This window comes from Trachypithecus francoisi, unplaced genomic scaffold (assembly GCF_009764315.1).
Source record: "Trachypithecus francoisi isolate TF-2019V2 unplaced genomic scaffold, Tfra_2.0 Lachesis_group21, whole genome shotgun sequence".
Lineage (NCBI taxonomy): Eukaryota > Metazoa > Chordata > Mammalia > Primates > Cercopithecidae > Trachypithecus > Trachypithecus francoisi.
Window position 1 is genome coordinate 9979432 of NW_022681467.1, and position 25658 is coordinate 10005089.

Sequence of the window (25658 nt, forward strand, 5' to 3'; positions counted from 1 at the left end):
TGCCCTAGAAAGACACTGACTACAGACAATGAGGCAGCCCCTACAGGAATTAAAGGTGCCAAGGACAGAATAACTGTGCTGAGATGTGCTAATGCAACAGGCATGCGTAAATGTAAAACTGCTGTGATAAGCAGAAGTTTGCATCCTCCCTGTTTTCAATTCAGCAAGTGAATTTCCTACTTGTGCATTATGCTAACAAAAAGACGTGGATCACCGGGTGATTGCTTATCAGCAACATATAAATTCAGAGTCAGGAATGATGGTGATGCTAAGCAACTGCAGATTGTCCACATGGGTGGCTGAGATAGTGGCACCTTTGCTTTCTGATTGTTCCCTGTACACTAACTTTGTTTCATTCACAGAATTATTTAAGATGTTGTATAAAGTTACTTTCAGGACTCTCTATAAGTATATATGAAGCATAAATAAATTTCATGTTTAGACTTGGGTCCCATTTCCAAGATAACTCATTATATATATTCCAGTATTCTGAAATAAAAAAATAATAATCAGAACTCCAAAACCCTTTTTGTCCCAAGCATTTTGGATAAAGAATAGTCAACCTGCATATGTATGTGTATGTATATGTCTATATATATGTATGTGTGTGTATGTGTATGTATATATGTTTGTGTGTGTGTGTATATATATATGTAGGTAAGTGGGTAGGAAGGTAGATTGATATCCCAGACTTTTATTCTAGACCTTCAAACCCATATTTTCATTTGCCAAATACGTCTCTAATTCATTATGTCCAAAACCAAACTCATGATTTTTACCACCCCATCTTGGTCCTTTTCCAGTGTTCTCAGTCTGTGCAGAAGACTCCCCATCCAGCTAGTGATGCATTCCAGAACCCAGAAGCCATCTTCCTCACCCCCTTCTCCTCTTTGTATCTAGCCCATCATCAAATCATGTTGATTTTATCTCCTACATATCTTCCAGTTTTGTTTTACTTCTCTGCTTTGGTACCCCTTTCCTCCAATCCTGAGTCATCATCACTTACCTGGACCACTGTAGTAACCACCTAGCTTGCCTAGCCACATTCCCTCTTGCCCTGTTTGGCCTTTCTTCAGTCACCATTGCAAGAATGATCTTTGGTGAAACTGAAATCTAATCATGTTATGCTGTTGTACAGTGCCCTTCAGTGTCTTCCTCTTACAACTAGATAAAACACAAGATCTTTTACATCCTGAACCATTTGAGTTGGTTCACTTTCTCCCTCCCTCTCAAGCCTTATGTTGGTGCAGTGCTCACCCTTGTTTCCTTTGCCAAGCCACATGGTTGTCTTCCAGTCACTCATTCTTGGTGGCCTCTTCCTCCTCATTATTATCATAAATCATCATCATGATCATTATTGCTTTTACACAAGACACTCTCCCCAACTTATTCTCAGAGCTTGTTTTAGACACCACCTCCCTTGAAGATATCCTTCTCTAGCTTCCCCTATAATAAACCCTTATCATTGTTGCTCTTTGAGCCCAGGACACAGTTCTCCTTCAGTTGCAGCTTTGCATTTATTTGTGGAATTATTTCATTATTTGATTATTTATCTCTCTCTCTGACATTTTTTAAAGCTCTGTAAAGGCAAAGCATACATCTGACTTGCTCAACTCTGTATCCCCCATGTTTATCATAGCGACTGGCATACAGTAAGTGTTCATTAAGTATTTGCTAAATGAATACATAGTGGTATCATGTAAAAATGAAGCAAATTTTTAAATTCACCAGGTTTGTTGAGTACAGGTACTTAGAAGAAGAAAGGGAAGGAAACTAGCCTTAATGGACCCCTTTTTACATGCCAGACAGTTGACTCAAATATTATCTAGATGGAAGCAGTGAGTTGTCATGGATAGTTTTGCTTTCTTTTATAACTCCTTAAAGGGCTTTTTATGTGTATTTCATGCAAATAACATGGGTGGGAAGATTATTTTCAATGATTTAATACAATTTGAAATATGTCTCTGCAATTCGATTCTATTTTTCCATTAACATATTTTAGCAATTTTCAACTTGCATGGCTAGGCATTTGATTAACAGAAAAAAAAAAGGAGAATTGGAGATGTAATTAACACCTGGAATGTGATTGCTTTATTAATCTCTAATGTAACTTTAGCAGCATTAAATATACATATATCCTAGATGTGGCTGCTTAGCTTTTGGCTCTCTATGTGGCACACTGCTCCGAGTCCTAGTTGCAAAAGGCATGGGAAACACCGTTTTTAATCATGGTAATGGTGCCTTGCCATAATTGGAAAAAATACAAATGCAATTTTACATCACAGGGATAAGCAAACTGTAGAGTGAATAATATCTGCTGCTACCCTGCTAGGGCTCCTAAAACTGTCTTTTCCTCCTTTTCATAGTGACTTCGTTTCTGCTAAATAATGACAACCACTAAAACCAACCCATATCAGTTGCTCCCTGTGGTTGTGATTTAAACCTGTTAGGTTTTAACCACATTGAATTTGAAACTCCCTTGAGCTATCCAAAATAATACATCGAATAGGCAGGTGGATATGCTGGCCTGAGCTCCAGAATAGATACCTGCTATTATGATGTTTCCTGCAGGGCCCAGGTGAAGGTATTACCCTAGCAAGAGGCTAGTGACTATGGTCTTCTAGAGGTCACCTGTGCAAAGGAGGCAACCCTCAGCAGCCCAGGGATTTTTGCCAAGTACAAACAAAGATCTACTGATAGCATATCTTAGGAATTTTGAAGGAATGCTAGAAAGGTACCCAGACTTTTATGTGAACTCTCCAGACTTTTAACTCTTGCCAACTAAAGATTTTGTTTTTGAAACATGACAGGGAAGACTAAAAACACATCTATAGGCTGAAGTTTTTCCTCTGGCCACCAGTTTGTGACCTCTGGTCTAAACTCTCATCCTTGTTCTCCGGTCTTCACAGTCTATTTCATCTATCCAGTATCAATTCTGTTTCAAACATCCTGAACTTTGGATGTACATGACTCTCTCCTCTGTCCTGAACATAGCAGGCCATTCTCCTGTCCATAGCTTCGACTCTCCCTGCAGTTACCCCACATGGAACACTTCCTCTTGCCCTCTGGTTATCCAGTGAGACCCAGCTTAGGTCCTTGGTGCAGAAGCCTGTCCCCAGCTACTCTGGGCTACACTCGTCACTTAATCACACACTCAGCTAAGTGCGCTAAACACTTAAGCACTCACATGTCTTTCTTCATGGTTGACTGTCAGTACATGTGTTTTATCTTCACTAATGCCCTGAGGCATTGTAGACTCTCATACATGGATGGGGCCGTACACATAGCCCCTCATACATGGATGGGACTTCAGAAGAGACAGTGAACCTCTTCTGCAACATCGTTTCTCTTACATGCCTCTGGTGACAAGGAGCTCGCAGCCCTGCAGGCACCTGTGCCTGCTTTAGACGGCTGTGACCCTCGAATGGGTTTGTTTGCTTCGTCAAGCTGAAATTTGCCTCTTCCCATGCTTTTGTTTTCCTTGGGTATTTCCCTTTAATTCTTTTGCCCCTTGTACAGTTGTTTTCTCAATAAGGAAGACTCTCATCAATCAAAAGGACCCTTTCTTGTGTGTCTGATGTGAAATTTTAATAGGGTTTTGACAAGAAGCAGTGTTTTTATTTGGAAATAGATCTTAAATTTACACAAGTTCTTTCCCGTCAAATTCTGAGGGAGATTTTAGTGATAGTTACCTATACTATGCCAATTCCATCATGTTTTCTTTTGAAAGCACTTTTCTTTTGAGATTTCTTTTATCAGCATCAATAAACATTCCTAAAGTTGTGACCATATGCTTTGCTTGATATTACCTCTTTATGGAGAACTGGTTTATTTTTTCTTCCCGACAATCAAACGTCTAATTGTATGTCTGTTAAGTTTTAAATCTCATAATATGTTGTAATGCTTAGATTCATCACTTCTGCTGGATATTATGGATATGAAGATATTATGTGTGTTGTGACACTCAGCTGTAAAAATAAAAGTATTTGCAGATTTGAAATTGTCTTAAGTAAGCAGACTTTTGAGACTAAAACTTTCCCTTATTATTTTATATTGCACTGGAAATTACATTTCAACAGTAGAATTCCATTTTATTATATTGGCAACTGACCACACTGCTTACTGTAAATTCATTACTGTTTTTGTATGTTCTCAGGTGCTGTGATTCTCTTGGGAAGAACCAATATGTTTCGCTTTAACCATCCAAAGGAAGCTGCCAAGCTCAGGGAGAAGAGAAAGGTGAGGGACATGGTGTCTCTAGGAGGGAACCACTGATCGGATGTGGGGATGAGTGGGTGGTGGTCACTCTGGTTCCAACTTTTTGACTTTCTGGGGTGCAGAACCACTGGAAAAGTAGTTCTGTGATCTGGATTGATTCTAGGGAGATTGTTTCCCAGCAGATGATTGGCTGATGAAATAAGAGAGCAAGCAAGTAAATTCTAGAGCAGACAAGGAGAAACTGCCCCTCCTAGATCCTTCTTTTCAGCCTTCCACCCTTCCCACCAAGGAATTGGGCATCATTTTGCCTTAGGTGGAGAGTGACTTTCTCTAATCAGCATCTCTTAGGAATTAACCCAAAATTGGAACCACATTAATCCAAAATCAGCCACAGTAAACATTTTTCATTGAGGTGGGAAGCAAGAGCAGGGGTGGGTTTACGACAACTGGGAAAGACTTTGGTTTGGTTGGAAGGGGATGTCTAAAGGGCAGTTTAGTGCTGACGGAGAAGAGAACTGAGGACCAGAGAAAGAAGCAAAGAAATCTGTTCAGAGACATCATGGCTGGTCCTTAGACTGAAGAAGATAATAAAGGCTATAGCTAACATTTCTACGAGCCAGAAATGATGCTAAACTTGTGCATGTATTCTATCACTTTATCTGTGCAGCAGCCGTTAATACCCCCATGCTGTCACCCCCCAGTCAAGGTGAGAAACAGACTAAGAGCAACTCTCCCTAACTTGCTCCGTAGCCAGCAAGTGGGGAGCCTTGGCTGCAGTACTGACTTGAATACCAGAAGCGTTTGCCCTTGACCACTGGTTACCCAGCCTCTCATTTCTGTCTCCTTTATAAGGGATGCCCGGGTTCCAGTGCCCTAGATGGAAAATAATAAGAAAGCTGCAGACCTCACCCTTCTCCTGGGTGGCTTTTTCCAGCCAGTGGAGCCTCTTATCTGCTGCAGCGCAGGGTCTCCCTAGAGGGTCCTTTTTGGTACACAGTTTCAGAGGAACAGAGGGAAAAAACATGTTTGCCAATAACTTCTCATGGAAGCAAAATAGGTCAAGCTCGCTCTTTTGGTCTCCCTTCACCTCTTCTGCCTTCATCTTTATTGCTCCCTAAGTGTGAGTGGATATCGCTGATTACAGGAGACTGCTGTCTGCCAGGTAATGGAGGATGACAAAGATATTGTAACCCCTTTCCTTGACTTTAACTGGCAGGGGAGACCAACTGGGTTGTGGAATTCCTGATGAATTTCCCCAGCCCTAGAAGGCCAAGGTCCTACTGTACTTAGCAGAAGGCTTGGGTTTGAAATGTATCAGGGTCTTATTGCCCTGATCTGCTTTCCTCAGATAGACCAGTTAATTGTGGTGTGTGTTAAGTAGGAGCATGTGTACCTCATTGTCTCTCACATGTTGGAAGCAATAAGTCCAGAGCAGTGACCTTTTCTTCTCTGCTAAGGTAACCACTCTGCCCTGTGTCTGCCCTTAGAGTGGCCTTCTGTCCTCCTTCAGCTTGTCCATGACCGACCTCTCGAAGTCCCGTGAGAACCTGTCTGCAGTCATGTTGTATAACCCCGGGTGAGTGAACAGCAGCATCTCCTTCCCTGTGATGATCACTTTTGCATTTATTGTGCCAACTCCATTATAGTCACAAGATAAAAATAAAACTTCTGCAACGGCGCCTCCTTATCAAATCAGCCGCCGTCATTTTCCGAGTTCCTTTCCAGCCCTTACTATATATGTGCATAATTTTACTTAGTTATAATCACAACATAAACAGTTTGCGTTTTCTGATTTTTCGCTTAACAGCATAATAAGCATTAGTAAGGTTTGTTACAAGCTTCATTATCATTTTCATAACTGTCTAATATTTTAGAGTTGGCACTTTGATTACTCAGTGCATGATCCCTTTGGCTTACGCACTTTTATCTTGTTTTATAAATTATTTGTAATAACAGAGGCCGCCTGATTCTTAGGCCATCCAGTAGAGCAGGAAATTATCTTCACTACTTCAAACACTAGGGGACTGCTGAGAGCACAAATGAGAATGTTTTAAATGGACTTAGTGGCTGGGTGACCTTGGACAGTCAGCTTACCTCACATCCTTAGTGACTTCATCAATAAAATGACAGTGATAATGAAAATGCCTAAAAGCAGGGAACTTTGAGGACCCTTTTTGGTTGTGTGAGGTTCCATAGTTTTATCTTTCCTACCAGGATAATCTCATGTAAAATAATGGAGGTAAATCAAATGACTGAATAAGTGAGAACAAAGTAACAAGAACAACATTGTCTAGAACTGTCATTTATTTAGTGGTTACTGTATGCCAGGCACTGTGCTAAGAACCTTGATCTTTTAATTCTCTTTTAATTCTCACAAACCTATTTCCATTTTACATACGGGGAAATGTTTATACATTTGCTCTCCGTCAGTTTCACAGTCAGAGCTGAGGCATGCATCCAGGTCTGTCTGATTCCATCACCCGTGCTTTGACTCTGCTACCTCCTGCCTTACTGCAATTAGGAGACTGGTTCCATTTTCCATTGCTCCCTCACCCTCAACCCTGAGATTTCTCACAAACATCGAGCCATGTGCTGAAAGCCATTCACTCCTTCAGCCCAAGCCAGTGTTCTGGTTTGTGGAAAGCAGACACCTGCAAGTAATTTCTTCAGTGTCATAGGAGGGATCTTTGATCACATTTCTGGATTCCTTATTTCATGGGCCAGCAAGCTGAAGCCCAAATCCAACATCTGCCTGAACTTAAGAAAAAAGCCAGGTAGTACAGCCCTGTGGCTGTGGACTCCTGGGCGCCCCCCTCTTTCCAGGATTTCTGGAAGCGCCAGCAGTTGACTCCCTTGTGTCAGCCTTTGTCTTTCCCATTTGATCTTTCCATTTTGTTACATGGTCATTGAGGAAAGTTGTGCTCATTAAATAATTCTGTCCTGAAATTAGCCATGTCAGTCAGACCTCTGAAACGGGAAAACACTCTCAGAGCAGCTAAATGATAAGTACTTCGGAAGGCACGTTTTGTTATAGGTCTTCAACAGCAGTTTTTAGCAGTTGCCTTTTATTGTGACTGAGATGGAACTGCTCATGTTTACGTTTAATATAATACACAGATCTTTAGTGTTAATTTCAGCTTAAATAGTGTGATCTTGTCTCTTAAATATTGTTTGTCTATTTAAATTGTCCTATGATATGAAGAGTACTGGCTTGGATGTGTCTCCTGGCCCAGGACCCAGTTAGTTAATCCTGGACAACCATTATTATCCTCTACAGTGGTGGTGCCTTTTAATCTAAAACCATTTGCTAATGTAATATGGCTATTCAATGTCTTTGGAAACCAAAACGTGATCTTCAGTCAGTCTTTCCTTTGCCACAGGCCCGTCTTTGCCTTACATATACACATGGGATGGAAGTCTTTCTTTTTTCTCCCTAAAACTTGGGAGCAAGTATAGCTCTCTTAAAAGTAATGTCATTTTTTGTTTTTAGATTTAAGTTCAAATAGTTTTTTTCAGTGTTTACAAAATGCAGGTCAGAGTATACCAGTTTTCATCCTCAAAACTTTTCAATGACTTTCCATGGTCTAAAAAATAAAGTTCCAGCCTGTACCACGTCACTTGGGCTGTCCACTGTCTATGCTCGTCGTCTCCAGACCTCTCTCCAGGTGTTTTGAGTTCCAGCTTCCCACTGTGGTTTGTATTGGTCAGTTACAGGTGGACAAGCTTGTGCCTCTGGGGCTTTTCCTTTGCTGGTTCCAGAGACTGGGATACATTTTTGCCTGGCTACCTACTCATCCTCCAGGGCATAGTACAGACTATCTCTGCTGTGGAAGCGATTCCTGACTTTTCTTCCCCACAACCAAAAATCAATGTCCTCTCTTCACTGTACATTACTCCATTTCTTTCCTCCTTATTTTGTCTTCTTTGTAACATACACTCATCTATCAACAAATCCTCTCTGAATGCATTGTATGAACCAGTCAGGATATTGCCAGTAATCCCGAGAAGGTCAGCTTGCATGCTTGTTGGAGGAGAGACACAATCAACAGATAATTTAAAAATAAATCCAGAAAGTGAAAATGAAATCAAATGTCTTAGGACACTGTTTGATCAGGTGTGGCTGCCTGAAGAAGGGATGTTTGGTCTAAGACTCTCATGGAGAGAAAATGACACTCATAAAACAGAAAGGGGGAGAATGGAAAGCATTGAGACAGAAGGAGAAAGCAAGCGTGATGGCATCAAAATGAGAAGTGAAGAGAGGGCCAGAGTAGATGGGATATAGTAAGCAAGAAGAATGGTACAAGTGAGGGTGGGGAGGTCAAGGGTCAGCTAATGTAGGGCCATGCAGGCAATTGGAAGGGGTTTGACTGTTTTTTAAGAGAGCTGGCAAACCACTACAATGATTTAAGCAAGAGAGTAACCTGAAGATGTACTTAATACAAATATTAGGATGTACGCCATTTGGAGAATGTGGCATAGAAGCAGGAGACCATTTAGAGAAAGCTATTTCCTTGGTCCAAGTGAAAGGTAATAGTGGCTTGGATCTGCACTTTAGCCGTAGAGGTGGAGCAAAGTGGAATCAAGGAATTAAGAGTGACTCCTAGGATTCAGGCTTCAACAGCTGCTACAGGTGGCACACTCTTCCCTGAGATGGGGGAGCCAGGGAGGGCAGGCCTAGGCTAGTAGTCGGATAAGAATTCTGCTTGTATATTTCCTGTTAGAATGGAAGCTTTTTAAGGTCAGTGACCTTGTGTTACTCTTTTCTGTTTAAGATGTCATTCACATAACATGCTTAATACAAATTTTGTAAACAGATTAAGAATAAAATTTCATTAAGTCACATGAGTCCCTTTGGAAAAGGCTTTTAAAATTTCTTTGGGCGTGGATGTTCCAAATACTGGAACGAGACATATTATGCAGAGGAATGTGGTTTTGTGGCCTAATCTGTCTGCTTAATCCCAGGGGATACTGCAGTTACTTGAATAATCTCAAAATCATGTTCAGGAGCTTTAAGCCATAGGTGGGAAGGGGGCCTTGTCTTGAAATGAAGAACTAGGCCAAGGCAATCAGAGAATTCAGGAGAAGCAATCTGTTTTGGACAGAATTACAGTTGGTTCTGGATGCATCTGATGCTACCATTATGCAGCCTGTTCACCTGACTTCAAGTATACATGCTACCCCTTGCATTACTCATTGACACAAATGCAAATAAAAATTATTTAATACTTCATCATACTTTCTTTCTCTCTGGTTCCCAGACCCCTTCAACTTTCCACCTGCTGTAGAAAGTAATTGCCCGTGAATTTTAGGTGCCTGAGGGGTGGGTTTTTAGGGCCCAATCTTCAGTTAGCATTCTTCTCCATGGTAATGACTTTTAAGTGTACAGTTCAGTAGTGTGAAGTGCATTGACATTACTGTGCAACCAGTTTCATCTTACAAAACTAAAACTCTGTACTCATTAAATATAACATCCATTCCCTCCTTCCCCCAAACTCCTGACAATCAACACTCAACTTCTGTCTCCATGAATTTAACCACTTTAGGTACCTTATGTGAGTAGAATCATACAGTGTGTGTCCTCTTCTCACTGGCATATTTCACTTAGCATAATGTCTTTAGTTAAGGTTCATCCACAATATAGCATGTGTCAGAATTTCCTTTCTTTTTATGACAAATAGTATTCCATTGTAGGGATAATACCACATTTTGTTTATCCATTCATCTGTTGATGGACTCTTTGATTGTTTTCACCTTTTGGCTATTGTGAGTAATGCTGCTATGAACATAGGTGTCCAACTGTCTGTCTGAGTCCTTGTTTTCAACTCTTGTGAGTGCATACCCAGAAGTGGAATTGCTGGATCATATGGTAGCCCTATTTTTAATTTTCAAGGAATGGCTATGCTATTTTCTACAACAGCTGCACCATTTTGCATTCCCACAAACAGGGCCCAAGGGTTCCAGTTTCTCCATATCCTCACCAGTTTGTGATTTTCTGTTTTTATAGTACACATCAAAATGTGTGTGAGGCAGTATCTTATTGTATTCGTTTCATCTTTATTTTCTTCTGTTTTCTCAAGTGTCCCACGTTGAAAATGGTATCTAAAAATATAGAAAGAAAATCTCAAAATGTAGTTCCCCCAGTAAGTATAGTAAATAAATGATTAACGTAAATTTAACCTGGATGGATTTCCTGATGATTACATGACGTCTCTCATGTTCTGCCAGGTTCAGTTCAACTAGCTCATTTGCATGTTTCTCAAAACCCAGTCAGTCCAAGGAGTGCCTGTAGCTAGGAAGAAGCATGATCATTCATCCTTGCATTGAAAGGCATTGCTGTGACTTCTCAGGAACTGGCTGGGCAGCACAAGTCCTGGAGAAGCTCACAAGGATCCTAGAGTTGAGGGCCTGAACTGAGGCAGCAGTGGGAGGAACCTAGAAGGGTGAGCTGCAGAGATAGTCAGGGCAGGAAGTCCTGAGGTGTGGATGATGAATTGGATATGGGATATAATGAAGGAAAAGATGTTGACTTCCGGTTTCTGGCTTCAGTAACTGGTTGGGTGCTGCATGCCACTCAGCTGAAACAGAAATATGGGAGGAGGAGGAGTAGGTTGTCAAGAGGAAGGGAGGATAATGAGTACAACCTTGAAAAACTAGGCCCTGGGCCTTGAACTTTCTCCTGTAAGTGACTGTGACTCCGTCAGCGATCAGATACCCCATGGAAAAAGCTCGGGTTTTTGTGGCCTGTCAAAGGCTATATTTCTCCACTTGGAGGAAGAAGGCAGATCCCCCTGTTGAATAAAATAGATGTTCACAGCCCTGCCATTTTACCTCATTCATTCAGTGGTGCTTGAGGGCCCATCATTTGTCTAGCCCTGTGCTGGGGCTTGAGTGATTGAGACAGACCGAGGCTTAGTCATCTCGGAGCATGATTTAGTGAACGGGGAAGACACTTGTAAAGCCTGTCAGAAATCAGGACGGTGGTAGTATTATCTTTGCACATGCCAGACTTGGATGAGTTTGAAGGTCTTTAAATTAGGGAAAGCTGCACATGTCACCCCAGACCCATGCTCCCAATGCATTGCATCTTATTGTAAGTCACCTCCTAGGGCACTTACGTAGTCACCAAACCCTGTGAGCAGTCTCGTAGCTTTAGCAGGTGACTAAGCCCTGCCAAGAAGTACGGAGTCTGGAGACCCTTAACCCCATATTTGCCTTATCACCTCTCCAGGACAAGTTTTAACAGGAGTCAAAAGCATTGATGGCACCTCCTACTCAAACAGACTTCTTTGAGAGCTTTCTTCTGCTCTTTATTACTTTCCCCCCTCTTAGGCCAAACTAGCTGCTGACCCTCTTAATTGTTGTGTAATACAAAGCAGGTGCTTATTAAATGTTTGCTTCCCTGCCCGCCCCAACATGCACAAACACCCACGTGCCTCCTGGCCTCCTCCTTCTCTGTGCTAAGCCCTCATGCTAGCTTCTGCCTAACAATGCTGGGCCTCCCCTCCCTTGCCCAGGTCCCTCTGCAGCCACCTGCTTTCCTGTAGGTTGAGTCATCACCCACTCTATCCCTTGGGAATTTTTTTCCTTCCCTAATTGGCTCCACGTGGGTACTTTGTCTTCCTAGCACTCTTCCTCTTGTTGCTCCCACCTTCAGCAAGTATATAGGGATCTTTCACTCTAGGAAATCTTGTTGCCCATCACTACCAAAGAGCATGTAGGACAGATTTTTTTTTTTCCTTAAATGGACAATGGGGTCAATACATGAGGAGCAGCAAATGTTGCAGAGCTCTGATTGGCATGGTTCCCACTGTGATTCCTGACTTTCTCTATCTGATGGCACAGGGAAGACTTGTGGGCCTGCCCCTGGAGTCCTGTGCCTGCCGTGAACCTGAGGAAGGAGCTCACCACACCTCCTTAGCCCTTCCTGGTCACCCCCTCCTCCTCTTCTCAGCATCTGGCCTGGCCCCTCAGTACCTACCAGGTGATGACTTCCAGCCATCAACCTGATCATCTCTGACTTTGTTCTCCAGTGTTATTTTCAGTCACTTTCCACCCCGAACTTTATCCTGTGATTTACGTGGGTCACACCTCTCTCCAGGCCTCTGCATCTGTAACACTGTCTGTGACTCCTTCCCCTTCTTCTTCCCTTGGCCAGTCATCTTCCTCTTTTAAGCTGAGCTTAGAGTCGTATCCTCAGGAAGCTTTCTGTGCATTTCCAGTTGGAGCTAAGTGCTTCCTGTGTATCCTCTCGCAGGCATTTTGTGCATTCGTGTGTCTTAGCTCTTTCCAAATTCGTTCATTTGATGTTTGTGTATTTAATTGATTTAGGCTTCTTGAGGGCAGGCACTATGCCTCATTTATCTTTGAATCTCCAGAAGACCCCACAGAGTGGGCACCTCACAAATGTTCATTGAGCTTGTAGGTTTTGGCCAGCAGATGTGCTCTCAGCACAAAGGATGTGTCTGCCCTCTCACAGGTCTGCCCAGGTCTTTTGTTAGTGGTCCCTGTGCAGTTTCCTATCTCCACATTACTTGGCCCCTATCTTTGTGAGTCTCTCACCCACACACATGTGTTTCTACACATTTGGTGGTGTTACAATTACCATACCTCTTGGTTTCTTTGGTATTGTGTAGACCTGAGTGTGTTCTTTGCAATTGACTGAAAACTTGCTGCATAGTACTCAGTTTTTCCCAGAACAGAGCTCTCCAAAAGAATGACTGGTTTACAAATTATTGTATCCAGTAAGCGCCAAGTTATCTTCAGAGCAATGTGATTTTTGTCTTTGTTCAGCAGGCCATCTACTAATTTTCCAAACAGCCCATATGTCTAAAAAAAAATACCCTGTGCTCTGAATTATAGTAAGATTTGCCGTTTTAAAAGCAAAGTTCTTGTTCCCCAAGAACATTATATCAGCCTGACTGGGCACATAGAGTTGGAACATAGTTTGGGAAATTACTGCTGGCCCACACCTCAAGCTCCCTGGAAGCCGTGATTTGTACGCACACATGCGTGATACTTGGTGCCAGAGAATTTTTGGATTAGGCAGAGAAGCCTGGTGACTTCCTTTGGGAGTTAGCTCCACGTTGGAGAGGTGCCCAGCCAGGGTCTTTGCCAGGAGATAATTTTCCTGCAGGGGAAACATTCCTCCTCAGCTGGTACAGCGTCTTTAAGAAGAAACCGAGCCGACTGCTCAGGCCTCCTCTGCCTTGCTTTGAGACTGCAAACAGGCGGCTCATTTGGCAAGATGCAGAAGCTTTCACAGCTTCTTCAAAGTGCTCAAAGCAAAATTAGATAACTTCCAAGCTCATTTCAGTCTTGAAAATAAAAGAATTTTTCACTGGCGCATTAGCCTCCTCTGAGCACTAACCAGTGGTGAGCCCATTTAAATGGATGCATTTGAATAATTAAATTCTAAAGAGGAAAAACACCTAGCTTTCAAACCCAGTTAAATTAAAAAATATCAAAAATCGGATCAAACCTGTATCTGGTGAGCCATTGGAGGAGCGTCATCCGAGGAGTGCAGCAGCCTGAGGGGGTTTGGTTAGCATCAGGGCCAGTGCAGACCCCACAGCCACGGAAGGCCCCTAACTCAGAGGATGCTCTGAAGTTACCAATGATCGGGGAAGAAGGCGGATGAGTAATACTTAAATGTATTTTTTACTTTAATGTGTTCATTATGGAAAATTGAAAAATCACAAGCAAAAAAAAAAAGAAGTGACTGCAGTTAACATGTTACTGTAACTTCCAGCCTATACCCCTGTTCCTTCCACTGTCCATGTCTCTTTGTCTCTGCCTCTCCTTGTGTAGATGTACACACACATTTATGTATGTGCACACATTTATATATATACATTTATATTTTATATCTTGTGCCAAGATGGATTAATATTGTAGATGTACACACACATTTATGTATGTGCACACATTTATATATATACATTTATATTTTATATCTTGTGCCAAGATGGATTAATGTTGGACTTGCAAGTTTTTTGCACTTATTATTTTTTTCTTTCATAAATTCTTTCACATTATTTTAATGTCCATATGATATTCCATTGTATGACTGTTCCCTACCTCAGCGCTCCCCAGCCTGTTTGGCCCCATGGACCAAGTTTCGTGGAAGATGGTTTTTCCAGGGACAGGGACAGAGGAGGGGGATGGATGGTTTCAGGATCAAACTCTTCCACCTCAGATAATTAGGTGAGTCTCATAAGGAGCACACAACCTAGATCCCTCGTGTGCGCAGTTCATGATAGGGTCCGCGCTCCTGTGCAAATCGAATGCTGGTACCAGTCCGCAGCCTGGGGATTGGGGACCCCTGCCATACCTTATTTAACTTCTATTGGTAGGCATTTTGTTATCTCATTTTTAACTCTCACAAGTTATTGGGCTGAGGAGCTTTGTAGCTAAATCTTTGCATTTTGCCATGATTAATTCCTCAGCGAGGAGGAAGTAGCAGTAGAATGGCCGGGCCAGAGTGCATATAGTTTTAAGGCTCTTGATGCATATTCACAAATTATTCTACAGAATGTTTATATATATATTACCACCATTCCCATTGATAGATGAGACTATCCTTTTTATTTTGTTTTTCAGGCTGAAAATGGGCCTTCTTAGAGTGTTGAATGTGTCAATATAATTACGCCCTCCTAGACACAGTTCTAGGCTGTATTCACAGGCCCTAGAGTCTAGGGAATCTGGCAAACAGTGGCTGTCTCTAAAAGCAAGCCCTGGGCATCCTGGTCATCAAGAAAGACTCACCAAGCTCCTAATTCGTTCTGTGCTGAGTTACTTGCTGTACTAGAATGCTCTATGAGATTAGCATCAGCCTTCCTGGTACTTTCAGATTTAAGAATGGAAATGGATTTCCGGAATATAAAGCTGGAAAGAACTAGATTCCAAATGAAGAGTTCTGGGATTTGAATACAAAAAGCCAAAGGCACCAAGGTGATAGTAAGGGCTTCTCCCCAGATGACAACAATTAGGAAATAGTTTCATTTTCCTCCCTGTGTCCAACTCCTTCCCTATTTCTTTCATACCTTCCTCCCTCTCTCCCTCCCTCCCTTCCTTCCTTCCTCACCTCCTTTCTGCCTTCACTAAACTGGGAGGATGAATACATCACATTAGGGAGAAAGTAAGAAGACACCAATAACAGGGATATGCCCATTGTTGTACTGAGCCTTAGCTTTGCTGTCCACGACTGTACACTTCCAGAAAACAGACATAGAATCTAGTTTGTTGTTTACTCAGTGCACAGCAGCATACTTGGAACTTAGATGTCTAATAAACATGAACTAAGGGGAATGCACTTTTCCCCTTTGCTTTCTAACAATGTAGAAGGGGCTTCAGAAACAGAATCTACTGGTAGCTGGAGATATTCTCAACGAGGTTTGCACCTTCTTGTGAGGTCATGGTCCCCATTGCGTGTCCTGAGAGGGAAGAAGACCACATTCCCTTGCAAGCACACTTTTCTCTCCTCTTCTCGCTCACTCGCTGCTACTTTATAAATTGTCTTATCCTATTTTTTTTTTCTTACTGACCTTGAGCATGGACATTTTATACATGGAGTTGGCAGTATTTATGTTGCTGGTAATTTGGTAGTTAGCCTGTGTTTTAGTTGATGGTTATTTATTGTGTTTATCTCTGCTGGTTTATTTTATTGGGCCTTACATTTTTCAAAAGTTTAGTTTGCTGCAAGGCTGGTTTCTTCTCCAGTTTTTGGTCTCAGTTGTTTTGCATTTTTATGGACCATTTACTAACTTTACAGTTGGCTATAGATTGCCTTAAATAGCTTGTTAAGATACACAATCTTGGGGAACATGTGATGAAAGCAACTGAAAGAAGTGGGCTTCTTCCTCCATTGACTGAGATTAGTGTTAATTACAGACTTTGCTTTTTTCCTTTTGTCCTTGAATATTATTCCACTGTGAGCCACTTTAACTGAAGAGCTTCAGGTGTTTTCTGTTTTCAAAGTAGGTGGGGATACGAGCGCTGGAATTCAAAGAACAATGTGCCTTTATTCAGTTACTTCAGATTGTATTGTCTGAGTGGTAGGATGCATTTTGCTTCAGCCATTTTATAACCGTGCAATCGAAAGCTGAATTGTCAAGGTCAGCTGAGCAAATGAGACTGTTCTGGTGAAACGATGAATGGCAGTTATAGGCAATGGTGGGAGAAAGTAGGTTTCCTCCTAGCCCTACATGACAGCATGATTTTCCATTTCAGTAACATATTAACTTGATAACATGTCAGCCGCTCTGTAATTTGTTAACTCATTTGATTAGAACATGTTGCTAATTCAGTCAAGGTTTCCAGTTGTACACATTCATTTTTGCTTCTGGGTCTTTGCATATGCTATTTTCTCCTCCTAGAACACTTGTCCATTTGTCCACTGGTTCTTCACATGACTAAATCTTACATGGTCTCCAAAATCTCCATTTAAATGTCACTTCCTCAAAGAGGATTTACCAAACGCAATCCAAATTTTACCTCCTGGCCTACTTATTCATGGCATCCTCTATCTTTTCTTGTTAACACTTTAAGTAGTTGGTGATTATATCTGTTTGTGCAACTGTCTACTCTTGGTCTCTGTATTTAGTGGTAAGTGAAAGAGTCTGGTTTTCTCAGTACTGTATTCTGACTTCTGAGTAGGTGTTTAAGGGAATAATTCTTGACTGAATGTGTGTATGTGTGAACTGTTTCCAGACAAGGAACTAAGGAACTTCCATACCCTCCTTTCATCACAGATCTGACTCTTAACCTGGAATGGCTGGCTTCCAAGTCAGTGACACCATATGTTTAGTCACCAGCAGCAACTCCCATATCTCATGACCTAAGGTTAATTGTCATCATTGTTGGAAATAAATGGCAATGAACCACAGATTGATAGAGGCAAAGCAGAAGTAAAACAGTTGCTGTAATCAGTGTAGATTAAACAAAATTTTTTAAACAGGTAGTTACTCTCATTATAAAGTGAAATGCTTATTATAAAAAGTAACACATTCAGAGATGAATAAAGTAATCACAAGTATTCATAATCTTTTCACCAAGAAAAAATGATTGGTTTACATTTGTAATGTTTGCTTATATTTTAAGTACATATATTTAAGTGTACATCAAATATTGTAATTGTGCATTATATAGAGTATTTAAAAAAACAGAATTGAGGTTGCACTAGATATACAGTTTCTACTTTTTTAAAACATTTTATTGTGTGCTTTTTCTCACACCATTGAATATGATTCTTCATTTTATGTTTATATCATCACTGATTTAACTTTTGACTAATCATTAAGGACATTCAGAACTATTTCCTTTTTTTCCCATGTAAATTGTTGGTAACATTTCAATTAATTCTTTATATAAATCTTGGTCTACCTTGTTATTTTGTCAGCTAAATCTACACCCAGTTCTTTTTTTGATGGCAGCTGCTGCTTAAATTAAAGCCACATGGGGAGGAATGAGGAGGGAAATGTCAGGGAGAGAAGTAAGGAAAGGAAGGAGTATACCACTGTGTCGGATACCTAGAAAAGAAAACGCACTGCAACAGAGAGCTGGGCGTGGCGGACAGGCTGGTGCCCCAAGACCCCTGGCAGCCCTGGTCTGGGATACTGAGGTGCACATTCCCAGCATTGCCTGGTTAGGGGTGTTGGCGTGTTGTCTTTCTCTTGTGCGATCTCAGAGGTGCACGCGTGTGTCAGGTGGACTTGCAAAGCTCTTCACTTCAGCAGTGTATCATCATGGCAGAGGAACTGCGATGCCTTTTATGAGTCTTCTTTGCATCTTCAAGTTTCCCTTCTCTGTTCTCTTTTCCCTCTACCCACAAATGTGCACAGTGTTTCTTTCCTGAAACCAGCCTCTTCTTGGGCCACCCAGTATAGACCTCACCAAAATGGTTTTTCAGGATAATTTCCCATGCACATTTCCAACAATATGAAATTGTGTACATAAATCATGGTACACCTATGTTATAGAATTCCATGATATTAAACTATGTTGTAGAATAATAGTTAATCATTTGGTGATTTGTCCAAGGTGTATATTGTGAGGAAATGATTAAAAAATAGACTCTCTGGTAGGCTTTTCTCTGTGAGTGCATCTTTATGGCCGGAAAGGCTGAGGGCTGGGAACAAAATAAAGGAGTCATGGTGCAGGACACCTACCTGTGTTTTCTAAATTTTTTGCAGTGAATTATTCTAAACATGAGAGTGTGCAGGGTATTAAAAGTTATTTCTTATGGCAAAGAGATGGACATCGGTTGACACCGTCTCACCCAGGTGGTCTGTAACTCCTTGTCATTGTGTTTCTGGCTGTCAAGCTCATGCCACTGACTTCAAAACACTACCCACAGCAATCATTGGTTGAAAGCTACTCTGTGCCTTACAAAAAGCCCTCAAGATACACAGTCAGCCAAGGTGGGGATCTCCGTCCTCTGAAAACCCCAGTGGAGGGGGAGACAACCTCTGCCCTCTGTGACCTGTAAGGCCCTGGATGGTGTCCACTCTAGCTCTCTCTTGGGCCGTGATTCTTCTCCTCTGGCCACCCTCCCTTGGTTTCTTTTCCTGTTGGCACCATGTGGTCCTTCTGTACTTACATTGTCCTGCACACGTCCCCTCCTGGCCTGTGGCCTGGCTCGTCTCTCATGTTGGCACCAGATGCATCGTCATGGCCACTCACTTTCTTCGTGCAGCTCTCTCCTGAGTGTCGTCTTCCCAGTCCTTCTTCTTCCCCAGCTTTATGCTTTTTCAGAGTGTGTATCTCACGGCATACTCATTATGTATTAGTGAGCTCAGCCCCACACTGGTATAGAGGTTTATGAGGGAAGAGACTTGATTTCTTTTGCTGAGACCACAGTGCCTAGGATAGTGCCTGGCATGTTGACCAGTGAATTATGGGTGAGTAAACCAGCAGTTCCTGGAAGTCCTGCTCCGTGCTGTGATAGAGGACTCATGGGCAGGGGAGGTGGAAGAGAAGCTTGCTCAGGAAGGTGCCCTCGAGAGTGTCATCTGGACCTTTAATATTCTGCTCACAGTCTAACTTCCCTGTTATTTCTCATCACTTCCCCTTATTTAATCAGAGCAGTAGCCAACTGAGGCTCTGTACAGCTTCCTCTGTATACCTCTCATTTGTCTTCCTTCTCCTATTTTTCTTCCACTGGATTTTCCCCCACCCACAACACTATGCTCATCACAGTTCTATCCATTTTTCAAGGCCAAGCTCAGACAACACCTCCACTGCAAGGCTTCCTCGCATCCCTGTAAATGCTGTCCCTCCACCCCATCTCCTGTTGAAAACATTCCCATTGGGCTCCTTACATTCTGTGTGATCGATACATGAGCATGTTTCCTTTCACTCTGTTTCACTCACCCAAAGGCAGGCTGTCCATTCTTTATTCCACTCAGAGTCCTGCCTGTTCACAGCAGGTGCCAGGACAAGTTTTATTGTATGTGTAGAATGCGTGGCTGAAGGAAGTGGAAGGAAAATTATGTGGTGCATTCTTCTGGTTTGTCCAATGAGAAGAGATATATTTTGCAATGTTGGATCATTTTTAACTTTTGAGAGGCTCCTTCTGGGATAAAAAGTACCATGGTTTGGTTGAGAAGGTAAGATAGAATTCCGGGCTGGGTAGAAGAATGGATGACGAGTTGGAAGAGGTGGGCTTGAGTCCTGACTCTCAAAAGGAGGTCACCTGGGCCCTCTGTCTCACACTCTGTGGGCCTCATTCTCCTGGCCTGTAAAAAAGGATGGAGGGGCAGGGGAGGTGGGGTGTGTATGAGTTCAGTGTATGATCTATCTCAAGTCCTTATCAAGTTCAGACTGCCTGTGATCCTCTCGCTTGATTAGGAAAGCCTCTGGGTTTCACATCTATGTTCCTAGCTGTCATTTTCAGAGCAAGTTATACCACTGCTGTGAGAAATAGGCCGGGGAGAAACTTAGTGAAAACGCTTATGATATCAAATTTTATTATTTTTTAAAAAATCAATCCTTGTTTCTTGGGGCACTTTCTATTTGGAATGCAAAAGGCTTAAGACTGGCTCCTTGGAAAGTCTTTAGTGAGTACCTTCTAGACCAGGGATTTGGAAATTTGTTAGAAAACCATTCCCAGAGTGCTTTGAATGTTTAAGTTATAAACTCTGAAGTTTATTTAAGAGGGTTTAATTTCACAACCTTCTAGATTAAATTGCATTGTGAGACTTCTTGTCTCCCACCCCCATCTTGATACACACCCCTTGAATTGTAATTTTATGTAAGTCCACCTACTGTGGGATACCCTGACAATGATTTGAAAAAAGGGTGAGAGGGAGTGAATAGTGTAGAAATTCCAATTGTGTCTACGAAACAGCTATTCCTAGCTTTCTAGTGAAAGTTTGCTGAGAGCTGATTCACATAGGAAAGACTTCAAGACCTTTCCATGAAGAGTTGGAAACCCGATGGATGGCTGGGTTCTTCTTTTCTTCAGTCTCCCAGAGCCTACCCTGGGTGAAATAACTGCTTTCTGCTTAGCCTTCAAGGAACATCTAGAATGTTAGGGTTTGCAAGGTTGGGAAGAAGATTGGATAGGACAAGCACTAACCCCCCACCCAAATTCAAACTTTCTCTTTAGTCTTTAAGATCCCCTAGTCTCCATGGGATTCACTCACTTGTGAGGTGCTTGAGATGACTCAAGTTTCCTAGGGGATGGTAGTGTAGTGAAAAGGTCAACGTTTTTGTCTAAACCATTGAAGAACCCTCTGTAGTTGGAACCTAAACCCTAGTGAAGCATCAGGGAAAGGTGAAACATTGTCCACTGAGTTCTAGTGCTTTTCTAGTTCCTTACCAGATCTGGAGTGAGGAATACCACTGAGCATTCCAGGCACAAGGCTGGGAGTTCTTTCAAAGATGACATATGCTTGATCAGAACTAGCTGCATAATTTGCAGAGTTCGGTACCTGTTGAAAGTTGGGCCTCCTGTTCTAATATCATTGAGAATTTCAAGGTGGCCACAGCAGAGCATCAAGTATGGGACCTGTCTGAGCACAGGGCCCTGTGCAGCTGCATGGATCGCATGCCCATGAAGTAATCCCTATATTTGACAACAACCTAAAAGTCACCTAGGAAAAAGCCAGGCCTACACATTGACCAAGAAGTTTTTCCTTATCTGATCATGTGCCCACTGAGATAATAGAGTAATATCCATGCTAGGGACTTTACCAATATGACTGGCCCATAGGGAGACCGCCTCTGTTGCCGGGGACCTCCCTTCCATACATGTTGTGGGCTGGACTCAGCTTCCGTTACCCTCGCTGTCTACCTGCACTGCAACTGCCTGCTCAAGCATTGACTGGACCTGGGTAGTCATACTCTGTTTAGAAAGTGAAACGACATCATAGGTACAACATGAATGACCATGAAGACACACAAGGATGCAGGTGTTTGTGCTTTCAGTTCATTTAAATCTTCCTCATTTCTCTCTCTTCCCTCCTTCCTCCGTCCCTCCCTCTTTATGGTATAAGCTGAGACATTCCCACTCGCTCATTTTTTTATTGCTGATGATAACAGAAAGATTAATTGAAATATGTGCAGTTATACCTAAAAATGGTAGATCTCTTTGAATGTAAAAGAAAAGGCTCTCTCTGATTAAGAAAAAGTAGGTTGTATGCTGTCCTGTCCTTTTTCTGTTAGACTTAACACAATAAGTATACTTCTAAGTGTCCTTTTAAAATGCTAAAAACACCTGCAAAAATTACATCCTTTGTGGTTTCCTTTTAATTATAACATTTGGGAAATTAGAATAGGGAGCCATGATAATTCCAGTAAAGTAAGATAATGAATGACACATATTTAAAATGAAGCCACCTTCAAATACAATTATTCTTGATGATCTCTCCTTGATAATGACACACTCACATTTATATTTTACAGTCTACTGAGGTTTATTATCCCAAATAATTATCATTGATTATGGAAATAGGTGCATTTTGGAGTATGATTATTAAATATGTAATATTTAACAGAAATGATCCAGTGTGAGCAGCAACTCATATCACTGCATGTCTAAAAATACTCTCTAACTTTGGAATGACGCTCCCCTCATACTGTTTGTGATTTAAGACTGAACATCTTTATGGCATTTTTTGTTTGTTTTTTAAATGTTACTCTTATTTTTGAGGAAACAGGTATCATTGTTTACCAAAGGCATTTTGCTTTCAGTAGAAAACAACCAAAGTTTCTACCTATTTAGAGACTGGTCACGGAAAGGAAATCACAAGTCTTCATTAAGAATTAAAATGGCACTCTCTCTCTGATTTCTGACTCAGTACTTTGCAGTACTACTTTCAGGGGCCAGAGCAATGGCCTCAAGTACCCGATCTTGACAGCTTCCCTTAATGCACATACTTCCCCTTCTCTATCCCAATAAGTGAAGGCTTCCCCTAAGGAGGACCTGTGATTTCACCAACCCAGAGACTCTGAGATCCTCCTCCAAGCTGCTCCAGACCATCCTTCCTCTGCCCACTGGAGCACTTCTGAGCCTCACTTGGGACATCTGCCTGTCCCACTTTTTGCCTTTCGCATTCTCTGCCTCTCCGTACTGTTGCCTTCTCCTCCCCTTCCAGACATTTCCTTCTAAGCCTTTCATCATTCTAAGTTGTGATGTTATCTTCAGTGATTCTTTGAAACTAACTCATCCTGCAATCTAGTTACTTAAATAGCATTCCCTTCTTCAGCCTGGAGACTTTCTTTGATTTCTCACTTTTCCTGTAAGTCTTGTCTTGTCTCCATTTACTTCCCTATCCAATTAAGTCCCTCATCTCCAGCAGTTGAGCCATCTGCTTCCCAGATCATCAGATGGTCCTTCTGTTCTTCAACTTATGTGAGTCCTGTTGATTCTAGAACCATTGCGCTATCTCCCTGCCCTAAGCCTATATCTAGACATCTGAGCTCAGTGCAACAGAGAAAACCACATCAACACAGAGATCAGTGCCCCTGTAAATTAAGTCTCTAAGCTTGAATGATGCCCAGCCAGCCCTTTCTGCTCATTTCCTCCATCAGTTCTCTTGCCCACTGGCCCCTTCATTATTATAAATAATGTTCCTGACTCTTTTACTTCTAACCCCGCCATTATTTCTCCTCACTCTTATGAAGAGGAGTCATTAGGCAGAGGAGCTTGTTTCTGACTCCATATAGAACACAGGAGTCCTAAGAGAGCAGCACCTTTAAATCCCATGTCTGCTTTGCATTCATCCTTTCCTTCTTCTTCCTGTCCCAATGAAAGAACTCCCCTTTTGCCTTTCTCAGACTAACTTCCCCTACCTGTACCATGAATCCTATAGGATTAATAGCTAGTATTTATTAACTAAGTTAATAGTGGTTGTGAGTACTCTCGTTGGATCCTCTCACCAACTAAGGACTAGGATTATTTTTGAGCCTGTGTTCAGATGAGATAATTAAGGCATAGGAAAGTTGAGAGATTGCCCCATGGTCATATAGGAGCCAGAATTTGGTCTGGGCTGGCACCCGTGCCCGAACCCTTGTTCTCACCCATGGCGCTATCCTTTTCTTTCCTGCCCGCTCAGAGACCTCTCTGTCCATCAGATATTCCCAGCCTCTTCCCAGTTTTTCACTCGATCTCTCTGTCTCCTGCTTATTCATACAAGGTTTTAAATAGGCACAAGTCTATTTCGTGTATTAAAATGAGCACCCATTCTCCTAAAACCACCACTTTCCCTTTATAACTAAACCTACCAAGAAAGCGCTCTACTATATTTACATTCACCGTCTCTAGGTTCCTCTCACTCACTCCTCAGACCTCTGCAGTCCAGCCCCAGTCCAGCAAAGGTCTCTCCAAGATGAACCTCCACATTGCGAAGGTCATTGGGTGCTCCTTGGGCTCTACATTTTACTTGGCATTCCTGGATTATTCCATGCTACTGATCTCTTGCTTCAGACACCCTCTTCCCTCTGCTTTCATGTCTGCCCTTTCCTGATTTTTCTCTGTGTCTCTAACTGCTCACTCCCAGCCTCATTAGAGGGCCATTTATCTCTGCCAGTCACTGCGAAGTCTGTGATCTTTCTGACTTCGCAGTAAGCTCCTTTGTTTTCCTTCTGCACGTGTGTCCTGGGTAACCTCACCCACTCTTGGGGCTTCAGTTCTTGTCTACATGCCGGTGAAGGCCAAGGCCACATCTTCAGCCTTGATGAGGGCCTGCATACCAGCTTATGGCATGTATCGTGCTGCCTGTTGGACATCTCAGTTGGATGACCCTTTGTAAACACTGGATTCTATGTGTGTAAAACTGAACTTACCTTGAAAGCAGGACAGAGAAGAGATTAAAATTGTGGGCTCTAGAATCAAACCTGATTCTGCCAGTTATAGTGACGTTGCCATTTCTCCTGTGTGAAGTAGGAACAGTGACCTCACAGGGTCACTGTGAGAATTAAATTCACAGTACCTAGAGCAGTGCCAGGTATAGAGTGAGTCCCCTGTGGTCGTTAGCTTCAGTGAGTGTCAACCGCTGCCCTGGCCTCTCCCACCTTGAGCGCCAGCACTGCTACAGCTGCCACTCCCCAGCCCTCTCTCTGCCCACTGCTCTCCTCATCTCGGTGAACCATAGCAGTGCGAGGCAACACTCAGCCCCTGGTGTGTCCAGGTGCCGGGCAGGCATCTTACACGTCGCGTCTCACTTGATCCTGGCTACAGCCCTTTGAGGTGCAGCCCGTGACTTTCTTCAGCCTCTATAGCAATGAAGCATCCAAGGTTAAATAACTTGTTCATGGTCTCAGAACACTAGAATTTGTATTCACACCTGCTGATCTCTGGACTCAGTCTCTCTGTAATTTTGTTCTGCCTTCCTACCCACTATAGGAGTTGGACAGAAACCTGAGGGTCATCTTTGCCTTTTTCTTTCTTCTTACCACCCCCACCAAAATGCCACCAGTTGCCAAGTTTTGTCAGCTCGACCTGCTGAGTATCAGGAGAGGGCTTCACTTCTTTTTTTTTACATACATAAATGTTTCTTTATTATTTTTTAAATCTATATATATGTTTTATACAGCCTTTTTTATGTGTAATACATTTCATAATAAAAAAGGTTTTAAAAAAACAAGCTTTCTGACTTGTTCTGATATTTAAGATTTTGGTAAAAAGTTTTAAGTTTTATTTATTTATTTATTTATTTATTTATTTATTTTTATTATACTTTAAGTTCTAGGGTACATGTGCATAACGTTTATATCATGTATAACACCCCAATGCAATCCCTCCCTCCTCCCCCCTCCCCCTGATAGGCCCCAGTGTGTGATGTTCCCCTTCCCGAGTCCAAGTGATCTCATTGTTCAGTTCCCACCTATGAGTGAGAACATGCGGTGTTTGGTTTTCTCTTCTTGTGATAGTTTGCTAAGAATGATGATTTCCAGCTCACTTCTTTATCCTCACACCAGGATAATAAATTCTGAGTTTT

At 42.1% G+C, this 25658-nt stretch overlaps 1 protein-coding gene across 6 annotated transcripts in view; it reads left to right on the forward strand.

Annotated features, from left to right (window-relative positions):
* Positions 1 to 25658, forward strand: part of KIF16B (kinesin family member 16B) — a 308638-nt gene that overhangs the window by 168479 nt on the left and 114501 nt on the right. For all 6 annotated transcript variants that reach the window (XM_033185556.1, XM_033185558.1, XM_033185554.1 and 3 more), the window contains exons 16-17: positions 4157 to 4239; positions 5706 to 5794. In XM_033185556.1, coding sequence (XP_033041447.1) covers positions 4157 to 4239; positions 5706 to 5794 — 172 coding nt within the window. The remainder of the gene's footprint in view (positions 1 to 4156; positions 4240 to 5705; positions 5795 to 25658) is intronic.